Here is a 13,816-nt window from a genome sequence, read left to right on the forward strand (position 1 = left end):
TTTGGGGTAGAACTGCAAGTGACAAATTCTCTTAGCTTTCTTTTATCTGAGAATGTCTCAATATCCTCTTCATTCTTGAAGAATAATTTCACTGAATACAGACTTCTGGATGGACAGTTCTTTTCTTTCAGCACTTGAAAAATGTTGTGTCATTCCTTCTGGCGTCTGTGGTTTCTGATGAGAAATCCACTGTCATTCAAATTGTGTTCGCGTATAGTCAACACGCTGTTTCTCTCTCACTGCATTCAAGATTTTTCTTTTCCTTTAATTTTCAAAAGTTTGACTATTATGTGTTTTGGTGTGGGTTTCTTTGGTTTGGGATTCCCTCAGTTTCAAGGACTTCAATGACACGAAGGTTAGATCTTTTGTTATAGTCCCAAAGTCCCTGAGGCTCTATTCATTTTTTTCCTCCATCTATTGTCTCTCTATTGTTCAGATTGAGTAAATTGTATTCCAGCTTCAAGTTCACTGATTGTTTCCACTGTCCTCTCCATTCAGCTGTTGAGCTATCCATTGAGTTTTTATTTGTTATTTTATTTTTCAGTTCTAAAAATTTCCTTTGATTCCTCTTTATATGTTCTGTTTCTTTACTGAGACTTTCTATTGCTCTGCTAAGACTTTCTATTCTTTCATTGTTTCAAGTGTGCTCATTGAAGCCTTTTTTCTCTTTTTTTTGAGGGCCACTTTAAAACCCTTGTCAGCTAAGTTTAACATCTCTGTCCAATCAATGTTGGTATTGACGGTCTTTCTTTTTCTTTCAAGGCTAAGTGCTCCTGGTTCCTGGTATGACAAGTGATTTTTCTATTGAAACCTGGACCTTTTGGATATTACGCTATGGGAGTCTGGATCTTATTTAAACTTTCTGTTTTAGCTGGCTTCCTCTGATGCTGCTCTAGCAGGGGCAGTAGAGGGAGGCAGGAGCTGCCTCATTACTGCCAGGTAGGGATAGCAGTTTGGGTTCCCAACTCAGTCTCTGTTGACACCAGGGGTGGGGGCCTCCTTGTTATTGCTGGGTGGGAGTAGGAGTTCTGGCTCCCACATCATCCCACATGATGCCCTCCTGGTTGGGAGGGATATGAGTGTCTCATTACTGTTCCCCACATGGCCTCCAGTGACACCGCAGGGACACCACCATAGCCTCTTTACTGCTGGGCAGCATTGAAAGTCCTGACTCTCCACTGACATCACCTCAGGGGTGATGGGGTACCTTGTTACAGCCTAGTGAGACTGAAAATCTAGCCCCCACCTCCAGCCTTGGCCAGTAGGGGTGGGGATGGGGCCATACGTTTTTCTTCCACGTTTGACTAGAATAGTGCAGTTATTGTCTAAAAGTTTTGTCTCGCTAGGCTGCCCCTTTCTTGATCCTTTGGTAAAGAGAGCAGGCTTTTGTTGGGGCTTTTTCTTTCTGTAACCATTGGCATTCTTAGGTTGCCAGTTTCTTTAGCTCCAAGTCTGGGAGATATGAGGCAAAAAGAAAACCTATGAACTCATCACTACGTGAATCCTCGGATCCTGAAGTCCCTAGCCAGTCTGTACCCTTCTCTCCACTTCTTGGAGTCTTCTCATGTTTGTCTTATATATAATGTCCAGGGTTTGTACTTAGCTTTACTTAACAGGAGGAACAGAGAAAAGCACATCTATTTCATCTTCCCTGAAGTGGAAGTAGGCATAAATTTTAAAATTATAAATTTTATAATGTTAACTTTTTTTGTGAGCTATACATTATTTGTTTATAAGAGACCTTGGAACATGAATTTCCCCTTCCTAGGTCATGTTAAGCCATTTTCCTTTTGAGCTGTATGGCCAAAAACAACTACACATGAAAGAAGCAAGGATGGGCTGGCTCCTTGATCCTCAATTAACATCTGGAAGGTAGTCTCTGAACTCCAGTCTCATATAATTAGGACGTATTTTGTCAGTGATAATATTGAACTCATCAGTAAAACAAACATAGGACCTTATAACATTTCTATTCCTCCTGCCATGGTGTATGTATTCTGTTTGGGCTAGTGGTTCTCAATGGGTGGGGGTTAGTGAAGGAGTGATTTTGCCCTTCTCCCCAGGGTCTCATTTGGCAACATCTAGAGATATTTTGATTGTCATAACGTGGGATGGGGGGAGGCAAGAGAATCACGCTACTGGCATCTAGTGGGTAGAGGCCAGGGATAATTCTAAACATCCTACAATTCACATGACAGCTATCGACAACAAAGAATTATCCAACCCAAAATGTCAATAGTCCCAAGGTTGAGAAATCCTGGTTTACATGGCTGATCTACATTTGATAGCTAAGTTTAATCATCAGGTATTCTGTGCACCTTCTGGCCTATGTAATTGTTTGTGGATGACTGATCACTGGGTCTGGAATGGCCTTGCTCAACCTCTGAACAGAGACAACACACCCTGACAAGACTGTCTTACCCTTTGGCTTTCCCTCTCCAGACTGCTGTATGGCTACAAATTAGGATGTCTAAAGAGAAGAACCATATTCCTGGCTTATCCTGGAGAGAACGTTGTTTATATAAAATGTTTAAAATAAATGTCCTTATTCTAATCTTAAGAGTTTGTGTGTGTGTGTGTGTGAGGAAGATCAGCCTTGAGCTAACATTCAATGCCAATCCTCCTCTTTTTTTTGCCAAGGAAGATTGGCCCTGGGCTAACATCCACGCCCATCTTCCTCTACTTTATATGGGACGCCGCCACAGCATGGCCTGACACGCGGTGCGTTGGTGTGTGCCCAGGATCGGAACCTGCGAACCCTCGGGCTGCCGAAGTGGAACGCGTGCACTTAACCGCTGCACCACCAGGCTGGCTCCTAATCTTAAGATTTTTAAAATCATAATTTAGAGACCACTTTTACACTTGCCTTTTTATTGCTGTCTCTCACCTACCCAGCCACAGCCATTGCAACAAATTCCCCATTGTTCCCTTCTCGCCCTAATAAAACTTCTGAAACCATTTTTATTCAAAATAATGCAAAGCTCCATCTTCTGGAATTGTTGGGGCAGGAGGAGGCAAAATTTAAAAAATAAGAATGAAATCTGGGCTGCACTAAAAATCAATATCGTGGAAGGCAGGGATGGGACTGAAACATTTGGCAGTGGCCAAGTCTTATAACACAGGGCTAGAGCCCCTGGCTCCTGACTCTAATGCTCCAGGCCGCTCTCCTACATAAAACAATTCAAGGAATCAGAAAAGGATACACAAGAGAAATGGAATATGAGAAAGAACAGAATTCACTGTCCCAGTGTTCATTTGTCATTCGATACTTTCCCTTCTTATATTCTATTCTATTTGAACCCTTCAAAATATACTGTCTTCTGGGCCCTTGCTCTGAAAGTGTGACTTTCCACAACTGGACAGGACGCAGAGTCAGTGTCTAACACAGGCGCCTCTTCATGTCAAGTACGTTGACTATGTCATCGAGCTCCTCCTCACAGGGGCAGACACCGAGGCCTTTGTTCTCTCTGCTAAGGCTCTCCAGTGCGCATCTCCGATTCCTTTTTCTGTTAGACCCACAGACCTAATGAGAAATACCCATTTTGAAATGGCCTGAGCAGTCACACTGACCTCGTTCAGTAAGCGTGGGGAGGTGTGGGTCTTAGTTAAAAACATTTGTCCTACTCTGCTGACAAACATTGGGTCAAAGGCGACACTGGGGACTCTTGTCCTTACATGTTTTTGTTTCCGTAACGAGTTTTATGATCACATTCCTTAAATCACAGCCAAGAGTGTATTCTGGGGTTGAAAATATTTTCAAGACATAATGTGGCAGCAGTATTCTGTGTATTAACAAGAGGTTTGGCGCTGCAGCCAAGAACAGTAACAGAATCTTCTTCCCCCTTACTGTCATTCTCATTGCCATTCTCAAAAAAAACTAAAGACTATGCCTCTCTCTCTCTCTCTGTACAGGACTCAGATTCCCATATTATTATTTTTCCTTTGAATGTCCCTGCCAGAGCAAAGTTTGTATAATGGACAAAATATCTTAAACTATGACCCTATCTAGTTTTGCTCCCTGCCAGGGACATATCACAATCAAGAGATGGACAGTCCTGGCCTAGGTCCAGTCGTCTCCAGGGTGTGACCGCCTGGGGGGAATCCCAGCTCTGCCATGCATTGGTTGCAGGACACTGAGCCAATCCTTCAACCTCATGAAAGCTAGGAAGCCTCCCATGTCAAATGGGGCTCTTAGGGGTATCCAGCTGAGGAGATTGTCATCAGGACAAAAATGCACATAAACTGTGTCCCATGGCGCTTGTCACATAACAATCACCTAATAATCTCTATAATTGGGAAGGCCTAGAAAGTAAATTTTTTAAAAATATTTTAAGAGAATGGTTTTCACTGGAAATACTACACAACTCTTTCAACTTCTTGATGGTAATACATTGATCTTCTTAGGATATAAATTCACTGTTAATAATGCCAAGCTTTCATATAAAACATCTGTCATTTCAATACTAAATAATCACAAGACTTTGAAAGAAAAGGTTACCAGTGATATATTACTCAGGTCTACAAGTAATGTTCTTTGAACCAGTTTTTGAAATAACCTCTCAGTTTCTTTCACTTTGAAAAGAGAACACACTCCCTCGATGGAAAATTCAAAAATTCAATTTCGGAATTCAAAGAACTTGAACAACACCCCAGCGTTTTGTCTAGCTTATCACACACCGCATGCACTGAAATATCTGATGTGACGTCTCCTAAGGCTGCATTTACCCAGGAGCAATATTACTCTCCTTCGGGGTCACCTACTTCCATTTTGAGGTCGTAGTTCGGGCCCAGGACGCTCTGGATGAGCTCTCTGACGGTCTGGTCGGAGGCCAGCTGGGCCTCGGACTGCAGGGAGGCGATGACCTCCTCTACGGTGGCGGGCACGGCGCGCGCGGGCTGGGGGGCCTGCGGGCCGTCCCGCCCCTCGCCGGGCAGCGCGCTCTCGCGGGGGCTCTCGCGGCCCCGCCTGGAAACCGAGCCGGCGGCCTCCCGCAGCTCGCCGGCCGAGCCCTCGCGCGGGAAGCGGCTGCGAAGCCTCACTCGCCTCGGCCGGCCGGCCGCGTCCGCGCCGCGCTCCTCGCCGGAGGCCGGGCTGCTCTTCTCCGGGGCCTTGGGGGCCTCTGCGGCCGGAGCCGCCTCCCGGGTCGCGGCGCGCGGCCTGCAGCCCGCGGGCGGGGGGCTCCGCGGGCCCCGGCGCGCCTCGGGCCTCCCCCTGGGCGCGTGCGGCGGCGGCCCCAGGACCACCGGCCTGGACGTGCCGGCGCCCGAGGCGATGGCCGGCGGCTGCCGGCGGGGCCGCTGCCGCAGGAACGCCGAGCTGCGCGGGTAGAAGGCCTGCGGCCGAAAGGGCCGCGTCCTCCCGGGGGCGGCCGCCTCGCTCGCGCTCGGGGGGCGCGCCGCCTGCAGCGGGGCCGCAGCGCCTCTAGCCCGAGGGCACCCCGATGGCTTCCGGGGTCCAGGCCGGGCAACGCCCTCCTGCGCCCCCGGCCGCGCCGGGCCGGGCGCCTGGCGGCCGCAGACGCCGTCTTCATCCCCGGCCGGCTCCGAGGCCAGCTGCTTGAATCGGAGGAAATCCTTTTTAGTCTCCTGGCGAACCTTCTCAAGCTCTTTAAAGATGTACGATTCTTCTTTGTATTTCAGTCCAAAGTGCTTCGAAATCGTGGACATCTTGACTAATTCGTCCTGTGAAATAACAATATATTAATATATATATATTTAAAACAAAACTTCTGTTGATAAATAAAATTCCAGCTCAAAAAAAACTTATCATGGTAGAATGCTCACTGTGCTTCCTGAGGAAGGAGTGGGTAGTAGTCGTTTATAGAATTTATATATAATAGTTTTAAATCCAACTGTTGGCCTTTTCAGGCAGCCCTGGTTGGTCAGTAGTTAAGATTCTGTGCTCTTACTACAGTGGCCCACACCTCCCACCTGTCAGTTGTCATACTGTGGCAGCTGCATGATGCTGAAGGCTCTGCCACGGGAATTTCAAATACCAGCAGGGTCACTCATGGTAGACAGGTTTCAGTGGGGCTTCCAAAATAAGAAAAACTAGGAAGAAGGACCTGGCCTCCCACTTCCAAAAAAATTGGCCATGGAAACCCTATGAATAGCAGTGGAGTATCGTCTGATAGAGCACCAGAAGGTGAGAAGATGGCACAAAAAGACCAGGCAGGGTTCCCCTCTGCTGTCCACAGGGTCCTGGGAGTCAAAATCCACTCAATGGCACTAACAGCAGCAACTGGCCTTTTCACAGGAACCATGAAAAACTTTTAAAGCAGTTTACACTGGAAGTTTCCGAAACCACTGTTGGATTTATTTTAACATTTCTTTAGACTATAATGTAGTGTCTCACTTCCAGGCAAGAGAGACCACAGTCTGCCTAGGCATAGAAAATCTAAAGTAACCCTGCTAAGAGAGAATAGAGGCCATCGACTGTGACCTGGATGCAGCCCACAAACATGTTTTTCAATTGCTGACTTTTGCAAAAATATTAATTCATAGCCAACAATTTTAAATTGAGAGATTTGCACATAAAAATCCAAATTTGCAGTTTATCTGGGGGGAAAAAAAAATGAAGCCTCTGGCAATGCAAGGGCCTAATCCCTACTCCTGTAGCAGGATGGCAGTTTCCCCTTCCTTCAGCTGGTCCTGGGGTCTCCATCCCACACCCAGCACACTTCCCTCAATGTGTCACCTGAGCTAGAGCAGAGTGTATGAAAGGAGAGAGGTGATCAGACACGGTGGGCTGCAGAGAGATCCTGAGGCGTTAATGCCAAGTGTTTGTACTTTTTCTGCGGGCTACTGGGAACCACTTAAAAACTTTTAACAGAAAAGTAGGTTGATAAGATCTAGTGCTTGGGGGATATTAACATTGAGTGGGAGAAAGAATAAAGGGAGGGAGGGCAAATAAGGGTCTCCGGAGCTTGTGCCTAAGGTGTCCTCTTGGTAATGGAGCAGAGTGAAAATAGAGACATAACAAGGTAAGAGATAGGATCTGGCCAATGATTGGTAATAAATGGGAGCAATTAACACCTCTTCATAAAATAGGAACTTCCGATTGCCTTGATGAGGTCTTGGTCATAACCAAGTACATAATAAAGCTTCTGCTAGTCACTAAACTGTACAATTAAAAATGTTAAGATGGTAAATTCTATGTTATGTGTATTATCATACTTTAAAAAAAAAAAAAACTTCTGCTATTCAGCAGGACCAGCTATGATCATAACTGGATTCTGAGATCTTGAGAGCTCTAAGGTCATTACCAAAAGCCGGACTAACAGAAAATATAGAGAGAAGGGCCAATGACGGATTCTTTGGCACCTCACCTGCGGGAGGTGGGAGAGGCAAGAGCAAGCGGAGAGCTAGGGAAATGAAGAGAGCGGAGTTTCCCAGAAGCCAAGAAGAGAGTTTCAAGAAACAAGGGTAAAACAATGAAAATAAAGCAAAAAATAATGAATTGGAAAAACTAATTTATTTCTTAGAAAATCCAAGGCCAAGGTTCTTTGAAAATAAAATAAAATAGTAAAGCAGAAACACCTATGGAATATCACTATTATTTGCAAATATGATTATCTGCCCGGAAAACATAAGCACTAAAAAACTATTTAAAATTATAACAGCGTTCTGCAAGGCATTTAAGTTAAAAAAAATTTATACAAAAACCAATAACTTCCTTTACACCAAAATGATCCATTCAAAAGCATAATGGTAAAATTCCAGTTATAATTTATTTAAAAGAGTAAATATCTAGGAATAAACATGACAAGAAATGTGCTGAAACTGGAAAATAAAATTTTTAAATTTTACTGAGGGACATAAAAGAAAGACTCAACTAAAGAGAGAGACAGTTAATGTTTTTTGGTGAGAAAACTAAATATTTTAATTATATCAGGTCTTCTTGAAATATTGTATTGGTTTAATGTCATCATAATTAAAATCTAAAAATGATATTCTGGACTTTGAAAATTAATTCTGAATTCATCTGAAATAACAGGGTAGATTAGCCAAAATTTTGAAAAGGGAAATGAGGATGCACCTGTCCTATGAGATAATTAAAACTTACACAGATGTAAGAATGAAAACTGAAACACTGCTGTTAGAATCAATGTGTAGACTGAGTGAGCAAAAGAATTAAGAATAATATGGCTTATATTATAAAGACAACATTAAATTGCTGATAAAAGAATTATTCAAGAAATTGTGCTAAGGCAATTGGTTGACTATTTGGAGGGAGAATCACACCTCATTTTGTGCCATGCACCAAAATATGATGGATTTAAGACTTAAATGTGGAAAATATTTTATTTTACTTTGCATTTCTTTGCTTATCACCTATCCACAGTTCTTGGTTAAATTTCTTTATATCAACTTATAAAAGAGTTGTTATTTTAACAATTAGATTTCTTTATTTATCATGTAATATGGGCAATACGAAGAAAACATTCTATTTAGCTTCTAAATATACATAGTCATATTGCTTTTAATCTCTAAAATATCGCTGTTGGTTCTCAGACCCAAGACCCTGCTACATGACAGCTCTCATCTGGGAATCAATAGACCTTCTTTCTCTACCCAGCTCCACCACTGACTAGACCTTGGAGAATTCAGTGCTCTCTGTAACAAGATTTCATACTAAAAATTGAAAATAATAATCCATTGCCTCTTTTCCAGGCCACAGTATATGAACATTAGAAATGATTTCTAAAGCCCTGAAGGAAGTTTGCTTATTTAAAAAATGCTGTGTAATGCTCCTCCCAGTGTTTGGCTGTTATTCTTGGCACAGGTGGTAATACGATCATAGTGACACCATCTGCATTCTTCCTACAAAAGGGTGAGAGGTAGTGACTGGGACAGAGCAGAGCCCAGAAACACATTGACACCTGATGAGAACCCCCAACTGCACTTCCCTTTGTTTCTTAGTTCCTGCTTTGTGTTCCCTTCCCAACTTCTCCCAGGCCCTTGGTTTGCTACTGCAGTTTAACAAGTGTTCAGTGTTTAACGTTTCTCAGTACATTCCCTTGAGGTCTTCATAGGAAAGTTGCTCCTTACATGTAAAAATAAACCAATAGGAAATAGAACTTCTAAATTTGACAGAAACTTCTATGTGTTTTCAAGGTAGGTGGTATCCCAATGCTAAATGGGCAAGTCCATCAAAGCTTGGTGACTTTATTGCCCCCACTCACCCCTCAACACTACAAAATATGTAAAATGATTTTTCAATATCCAGTCTCAGGAGAAAATAACATGTCCTCTTTTTCTTGGTAGCAATTTATTAAAACAAAGAGACTAGTTCTGGTTTGGAGATACTCAAGGGAAAATAATGTAGCTGTCCCAAAAGGAGAAAGTATTAATCTACATAAGATGTCAAGCCTGCTACTCACAATCCAGGCTGATTACATTTACCCTACACTTTCAAATGGGACAGAATGTGCTTGAAACCTTTGCAACCTGAGCAGTAATTTCACTCTCCTCTTCTTTCCTAATTATTGGAACTCTGTGCTTTTTCCTTCCTCCTCTACCAAGAAGCTCAATGCCTGAGCAGTGAGGTAGTCAGAAGGGCCAAGAGCCAGCCTTCTCTCCCCTCCCTGGCCTGGTCAGATGTAAGGAGGGAGCTCTCTGGTCAAAAATGGCTAAAGCCCAGGGAGGGCGATCTGTGTGAATTCTCTAGACTCTGGGCTAGGTTGCTCTCTGGTTCATGCAGGTGTGGCTGCTCCCCCTATCGGAACAGAAGAACCAAAACTCTGTTCTAGATTCTAACTAAAGTAGAAATAAATAGAGCAGACCACCAAACGACTTGCTTCCAAGCTACATGAACACCTCACACAGAGAAAGGAGGTCTTCATATGTTAGGCCTAGCTTATCAGAGTATTACACTGGGAATGGAGCAAAAGCCCCAGAGGGTTATACGGATTACCTGGTCTTGACCTCCTCCTGTATATGGTCCCCTCAGTGGGAAGGGTGACCCATTAAGCGCAAGATTTATGTTCTCTTTGGTCCATGGCCAGATATTATCTCAATTCACTTCCTAAATTTCACACCAACATCAACTTCCAATACACAACACTGAAGTTCCAACAGAAACACCTAAGCCCAAGCACAGTCCATCTCGTCTAGTAAAACCTTTAGCACTGCAAGGAAAATAAAAAGATTCTGAAAGCAATATTTGCTTTTGAAATATCAGTGTTAGAAATGAGATCAGTTTGTGCACTGATTATAATTTATGAAAAAGTCTAAAAAGACATATACAAACATTTGAAGAATTCTGCTAAGAAAATGGGATAATAGTAATTTTTTCTATTTTTCCACACTTTCTATAATACTTGTTTTTGCTGCCTTTAATCCTAATAGTATCCATAATAATAATATCAATAATAGTAACTAACACTTATATTGTGCTAGTTAAAAATGATATAGAAAGTAGAGCAAAGCTGTTTTCAATCTCAGAAAAGACTTTCTTCTAAACTATTCAGAAGCTCACAGAAATTTCAATGACTATAGAACAACTTATTCAACTCTTTATAACCCAGTCCCTAGAGTATGCCCATACCCCTTGTGAATATAGATATACACATACAAAAATACATACACACATGCATACAGAACAGGTAATGAAACAACAAAACATTCTCCCTGCCGTTTTCTTCTTCCTATGTTCTATCCTTCCTTCTTGGACTTTCTTCATCTAATTGCTTAAATAGCCAAAATAGCAAAATGAAAGGATTTTTTTAAATTATTATTATTATCATGCTTTTGACATGTTAAATGTTGCAGGCTCTCAATTTCAAAAGCAATTTGTTGCAGTTCCACATCTTACAGACCAATCCCCCACTAATAATAATTTATAAACTCTAGATAAAATATAAAAAACTACCTGAGGATTCTTAGAAGTAAACAAAAGCAGGCAGATTGTGGAGGAGAGTCAAAATTTATGGAGGTGAGTTTCCAAGCTTATTGTGGCCTTTCCCTAAATGCCATCCATACTGCAGAATGGCATAGTACAAGTAGCAGAAACTTTGATAGAAAGCCCTTCCTCATTCTGGCCAGAAGACTCAGAGAAAAAAGCCCAGGTAACAACCATCACTGAGGAGTGAGAGAGAAATCCCAGAGGAGAAAGAGCCAGAGAAGGGACTCCTCCAATTCTGTGTCTAAACCCCTCACAAGTCTACACTGACCTCTGAAGTGTGCAAATGTGGGACAAACTCAAGGCAACATGGCAAAGGCTTAAAGAGCTGAACAGAGATTTAGCTGAACTTAACCTCCAACACAGAGAGTGAGCTAGAGCTTAGAGTGAGTCACACCTGGTGAACTGCCTGCTGAATGAAAAACATCAACATTCTTCAGAGGGATATAACAGAATCCAGAGTCTACACAACAAAACAGTCACAATGCCCAGGATATAACCAAAATATACCTGGCATAAAAGGATCCAGAAAAATGTGACCCATTCTCAAGGGCAAAGATAATTAATAGATGCCAGTTGAGAGATGCTGAAATTATTAAACGAGGACTTTAAGGCAGCTATTATAACAATGCTCAATGAAGTAAAGGAAAATATGCTCAAGATGAATAAAAAATAGAAAATATTAGCAGAGAAATAAAAATAAATAGAAATTTTATATTTGAAAAACACAGTATTTTAAATAAAAATTTGACTAGCAGAATGGAGGTGTCAGAGAGAAGAATCTGTGAACTGGAAGATAAATCAACAGAAATTATCCAATATTTAAAATAGAGAGTAAAAAGCTTTAAGAAAAAAAAGAAGCCTCAGAGCCCTGTGACTCAATATCAAAAGCTCTAACATATGGGTAATTGTATCCCAAAAGGAGAGGGGAGAATAGGGAGGAAAAAATATTTGAAGAAATGATATCTGAAAATGTGGAGAAATACATAAATTTATAGATTCAAGAAGCTCAGTACATTCCAAACAGGATAAAGTCAAAGAAAACCACACGTAAGCTGCTGGAAACTAGAGACAAAGATAAAAAACTGAAAGCAGACAGAGAAAAACAGCACATTATTTATAGGAAACAATTCAAATGACCATGGAGTTTCCATCAAACACCACTGAGACCAAAAGACAGTAAAACAAGATTTGCAACATGCTAAAAGACAAAAAACTGTCAACCCAGAATTATATATCTAGCAAGCATATTCTTTAAAAAAAATGAAGGCAAGGGGCTGGCCGGAGTGGCATAGCGGTTAAGTGGGCGCTCTGCTTCAGTGGCCCGGGGGGGGTTCACAGGTTTGGATCCTGGGCATGGACCTATGCACTGTTCGTCAAGCCATGCTGTGGCGGCGTCCCGTAAAAAGTAGAGGAAGATGGGTACGGATGTTAGCCCAGGGCCAATCTTCCTCGGCAAAAAGAGGAGGATTGGCATCGGATGTTAGCTCAGGGCTGATCTTCCTCACAAAAAAAAAAAAAAAAAAAGAAGAAGGCAGCAAATGAAGACATATTCAGATACAGGAAAACCAAGAGAATTACTCACCAGGAGACTAGAACTACAAGAAATGCTAAAGAAAGTTGTTCAGGCTGAAGAGAAATTATACCAGAGGAAAATCCAAACCTTCAGAAATAAATGAAGATTAGAAATGACAAATATCTGGGTAAGTTTAAAAGACCATTTTTTATCTTGTTTTTAAAAATTATATGCAAAATTACAACATCGTCTTGTGAGGTGTTTGTATACATAGATGTAATGCATGTAACAACGAAAAAGGCTGGGATGGGGATGCGACGAGGAACTACGGTTATAAGATTTCTGCATTTTATGTGAACTAGTTTAATATTAACTCTAGATTGTAAAATGTTAAGGATGTATATTATAATTCCTAGAGAAACAATTTTTAAAAGTAATATGAAGAGGTATAACTAAAGAGTCAATAGATAATAAAATGGAATATTAAAAATATTATTAAATCTTAGAAAATATTTTAGACTAAATAATAATGAAAACACAACATATCAGAATGTGTTGGGTGCAGCTAAAGCAGTGATTAGAAGGAAAAGTACAGCTTAAATGCTTAAATCAGAAAGAAGAAAGGTCTAAAATCAATAACCTAAGATTCCACCTTGAGAATCTAGAAAAAGAGGAGTTAAGTATACTCAAACTAAATAGAAGGATATAAGAACATAAATCAATCAAATAGAAAACAGAAAAATAATTGAGAAAATTAACAAAGCCAAGAGCTGGTTCTTTAAAAAATATCAGTAAGTTTTTAAAATCTCCTAGCTAGGGTGTTCAAGAATAAAAGAGAGAGAACAAAAATCACCAATACGAAGAATGAAAAGAGGATTTTCACTACAGATCCTAAAGATATTAAAGGATAATAAAAGAATATGATAACTTTAAGCCAACAAATCCAACAATTTAGATGAAATGGGCAAATCTCTGAAAATTGCAACTTACCAAAATTAACATAAGAAACAGGAAATCTGAATAGTCCTATATTAAATAAACCTATTCATTACCAAAAGTCTTACCAAAAAGAAACTTCCAGGCCAAGGTGGTTCTCTCAAACACTCAAAAAAGAAATAACACCAATCTTACACAAATGTTTTCAGAAAATAGGGGAGGAAGGAACACATTTTCTGAGACTTGCATAACCCTAATACCAACCTGACAAAATCATTTTTATATTTTTTTATTTTCTTTTTTTTTGAGGAAGATTGGCCCTAACATCTGTTGCCAATCTTCCTCTTTTTCTTTTTTTCTCCCCAAAACCCCAGTACATAGTTGTATATCCTAGTTGTAGGTCCGTCTAGTTCTTCTATGTGGGACACTGCCTCAGCATGGCTTGATGAGCAGTGAGTAGG

General features: G+C 41.2%; 1 protein-coding gene across 1 annotated transcript in view; it reads right to left on the minus strand.

Moving 5' to 3' along the window:
• The window catches only part of TTC6 (tetratricopeptide repeat domain 6), a 194,293-nt gene extending 188,626 nt beyond the window's left edge, over positions 1-5,667 (minus strand). The window contains exon 1 of the mRNA XM_058540688.1: positions 4,762-5,667. Within this exon, the coding sequence (XP_058396671.1) occupies positions 4,762-5,667 (906 nt within the window). The remainder of the gene's footprint in view (positions 1-4,761) is intronic.
• Between the last annotated feature and the right edge of the window lie 8,149 nt (positions 5,668-13,816).

Source organism: Diceros bicornis, chromosome 5 (assembly GCF_020826845.1).
Source record: "Diceros bicornis minor isolate mBicDic1 chromosome 5, mDicBic1.mat.cur, whole genome shotgun sequence".
NCBI classification, from domain to species: Eukaryota; Metazoa; Chordata; class Mammalia; order Perissodactyla; family Rhinocerotidae; genus Diceros; species Diceros bicornis.